This window comes from Hibiscus syriacus, unplaced genomic scaffold, assembly GCF_006381635.1.
Source record: "Hibiscus syriacus cultivar Baekdansim isolate YM2019G1 unplaced genomic scaffold, ASM638163v2 tig00002193_pilon, whole genome shotgun sequence".
NCBI classification, from domain to species: domain Eukaryota; kingdom Viridiplantae; phylum Streptophyta; class Magnoliopsida; order Malvales; family Malvaceae; genus Hibiscus; species Hibiscus syriacus.
In genome coordinates this window covers 2509088-2512619 of record NW_024061914.1, presented here as the reverse complement: position 1 = coordinate 2512619, position 3532 = coordinate 2509088, and the positions used below count along the sequence as shown (strand labels likewise).

The window sequence follows — 3532 nt, the reverse complement described above, 5'->3', positions numbered from 1 at the left end:
ACCATTTCTAGTTTTTAACATAAATGCCGAATTATGAACCTGATCTCAATAAAACCTCACTTTCAAGAGTAAAATATCCATTTATGGATAAAAATTCATTTTCAAAAATTTACCAATTAATCCCTAAACTTTTCCAAAATTTATACTTTGGCTACTAAGTTTTCAAAACTTATATTTTAGTCACTAACCAAAATTTTAGGGGTATTACAATGTATCCTAAGTTATCTCAAAGGTACTTTATGCCATGACATTCCTTTTCACTCAGCGCATTCACTCCATCTCACTGCTTTTGTCGATGTAGATTGGGGTGGATCCTCTACGGATGGAAAATCCACTACCGATTATGTTGTTTATCTTGGTTCTAATCTCATCTCATGGAAGTCGACTCCTCAGGAAAAAAAAACTCTCATTCTTTTAAAAAGTTGAATATCGCGCTATAGCAAATGCAATTGCTGAAGTACTTTGGGTTCAACATATACTTCAAGAAATTGGCGTAGCATTAAACAAACCACCATCTATTTTTTGTGACAATCTCAGTGCCACATATGTTTGTAAGAATCTAGTCTTTCTTTCTCGGATGAAGAATTTTGCACTTGATTACTTCTTTGTTCATGACTTAGTTGTTGCAGGTTCACTGCTAGTTCAACGCATCCCATCCAAAGCTCAAATTGCGGATACTCTCACCAAACTGCTTGGACAGAATCTCTTGTGCAAGATTGGTGTCTTCGATGGATCCTCTATCTTGCGGGGCATATCAAAGATAAAGGTTAGATTAGATTAGATTAAATTAAATTAAATTATTCGATCTAATCTAACCAAATCAAATTACAAATTATAATCAATTTAACTATACCTTGTATGAATCTTACCTTGTGTATAAATTTAAATTCTTTTGTAATCTTATATATACCTATCACTTGTAAATTTAAATTAATCCAATATAAAAATCCTTTACAATCAATTAATAAATCAGGTTTAAGTACTGCTTTCATTAAATTATGTTTTTGAAAAATTATACTTAAATTCACTTCAGATTACTTGTTTGAATCACCTGTGATTCAAGTCATTTGGATCCGTTTAGTTTTGAGTTTATCTTAAGTTTGACTTTGAATTAGATACACTTAAATTGTTGAGGGACTCAACTCAAAATCGACAAGTTTAATGTCACTTCACCAGGAAAAACGGTTGGCGTCCAATGCCAACCGACACCTCAATCTTCTTTTGCCTTTGAAATCGCATCACACTCCCACTTGGCAAAACCAATGTCCATTGATTTTACATTCAATCTTTATTGTATGAAATGGGTATTTTGCGGACCATGTCAATTTTCACGGTTAAAACTTGTCAAATTATTAAGAATTTTTACAACAAATGTTTTAAATTATAATCATCCCAGATTAATCCAAATGAAATGCTGTGTTCTACTCAATTATATTACATTAATACGGATTCAGGGATAAATAAATATAAGAATGAATGGATATGAAAATTAAAATCGATAATTTTTAAAATTACATGAAATAAGTGTAAACAAAGGTACAATAAATATAAATAAATTTTAAATTTTGTAATTATTATAAAATTACTAACATGTATCTAATTATTATATTTACTTGCATTATAATGTTGTACCCATGCAACATAGATACTCAATGAGAGCACGAGGCAAAGATATGATGGAGACATACCTATATAATCTCAAAGTGCATATTACATAATTAGATAAAACCATATTCAACTCGTATTATTCAAACGTTCATAAGAATACAACATTCAAATTCAAAATGCCAACAATCCTTCGTGTCATCCGGAACGAGGTGTGTGCACAGAGATTATTACCATCTACATCGACCCACATGAACCAAATTAATAAATAGATAAAAAAAAAAGAAAAGGAAAATCGATGAATTCATAACCTAAAACTTCAAGCTCCAATAGTCTCTCGGTTCACCTTTCAAGCTCCGGCAATCTTCTTATTTGGCTCGAATACATACTTGATAAGAGACTCCTTAATCGAAAGGAGCTCGGGGAATTCCGTCTTCAACTTGTTGGCATCGAGCTCGTTGTTGCTCCTTGGGGCGATGATAACCTTAGACTGCTCCTCAAGATTGAAGTTCTTCCAGGTGAAACTGGGGTCAATGTAGTCCCTGTACATCTCTAAAATCTCATTGTGACTCACCACTCCAGGGTTTGTGAAGTTCCAAATTCCAGTCAGGTTCCTCTTGCCCATTTCGATGGAAATGGGAAGAAGTTCGTCGAGGATAGTCATCGAGTTAGGGATGTTAACCACCTTATCGTATCGGGCGATTTTCGTGATGAAGTTTCGGGGATTGGTTAGATCCGATGAAATAGGCATCCTAACTCGCAATGTACACACATTATCATAATTCTTGAGCAATTCCTCCACCTTATTCAATCATCAACAAAGATCCATTATTAGAACAAAAGCACAATTTCAGATCTAGATGTACTAAACTACAACAAAAAAAAGGCAAACCAAGATTCAGGAATCCTTGCTAAAATACTATAATTTACACCCAAATCCAGTGCGATGAAATACCAACATATGAAATAAGCAATGGATTCAGAAACATGAAAAAAATCATTTTCAATAAAGATTAGAACTTCATCTCATGTAAACCTTGAAACAAACAATGGAAGTTCATAAATCTATCTAGTATAAACAACCCAACAATATTTCCTTGAAATCAAAAGATCTGAACAAACCTAGGCATTTACAAATACGATGATATCTACATGAGAAATAACAGATCAAACTAACAAATAATTAGATCTATTAACATTTTTGAAGCTTGCTTACCATGGCTTTGGTCTTGGAATAAAAGGAACCGGTGAAATTTGGAGCATCCTCTTCCTTAAACCCGATACCCGATCCGATCGGATGAGCCTCATCGTACTCAAAGATGCAGCCCGTAGCATAGTTAATCAAGATGAGGCCTTTTTCTCTGCAAACGTCGGCAAGAGTAAGAGTTCCGACCACATTGGTTCTGATGGTCTCGGCCTTATGGGATTCGCACCAATCGACGTTCGGACGGCCGGTGACACCGGCGGCATTGAAAACATGGGTTGGATCCACGGAGGCTATGTCCGACTCAAGAGAAATCCGGTTCTCCAATCGGCCTAAGCCGTACACGTAGTCGATTCCCTTGGATTCGCAGAGTTTACCTAATAAGCCGCCGATCCAACCGGTACGACCGTAGATCAGACACTTCGATGGTTTCTCCGAAGAGCCATTAGCCGGAAACCCCATCACTTATTTATTATTAGTATTATTTGTAGGTTTCTAAAAGAGAAATGCAGGGTTTGAAGTTTAGGGAGTGAGCACTTGGCATTTATAGAGAGAAATAACGATGCCATTATTTTTTTAGGCAAACTATGTGAATAGTCCTAATTGTATTCGATTTGACTAGATTTAGTAATCAATTTAAAAATTCAGGATAAATAGTCCCTAGTATTATCTATCTATTCGATTTTAGTCATCTGTTATTAACTTCCGTTAGTTCTTTAACAT

The 3532-nt window shown here is 34.9% G+C and overlaps 1 protein-coding gene across 1 annotated transcript; it reads right to left on the bottom strand.

Moving 5' to 3' along the window:
- Positions 1-1714: 1714 nt before the first annotated feature.
- On the bottom strand, positions 1715-3314 carry LOC120138216 (bifunctional dTDP-4-dehydrorhamnose 3,5-epimerase/dTDP-4-dehydrorhamnose reductase-like). The gene is made up of 2 exons (XM_039153767.1): positions 2822-3314; positions 1715-2407 (listed from the first exon to the last, which is right to left on the bottom strand). The coding sequence occupies exons 1-2, from the start codon at positions 3269-3271 to the stop codon at positions 1955-1957; spliced, it is 903 nt and encodes a 300-aa protein (XP_039009698.1). The 5' UTR covers positions 3272-3314; the 3' UTR covers positions 1715-1954.
- Between the last annotated feature and the right edge of the window lie 218 nt (positions 3315-3532).

Coding starts and splice junctions, on each gene's coding strand:
- LOC120138216 (XM_039153767.1), bottom strand. CDS start 3,271: ATGGGGTTTCCGGCTAATGGCTCTTCGGAGAAACCATCGAAGTGTCTG. Junction 2,408..2,821: donor ATTCCAAGACCAAAGCCATG/GTAAGCAAGCTT, acceptor TGATTGAATAAG/GTGGAGGAATTGCTCAAGAA.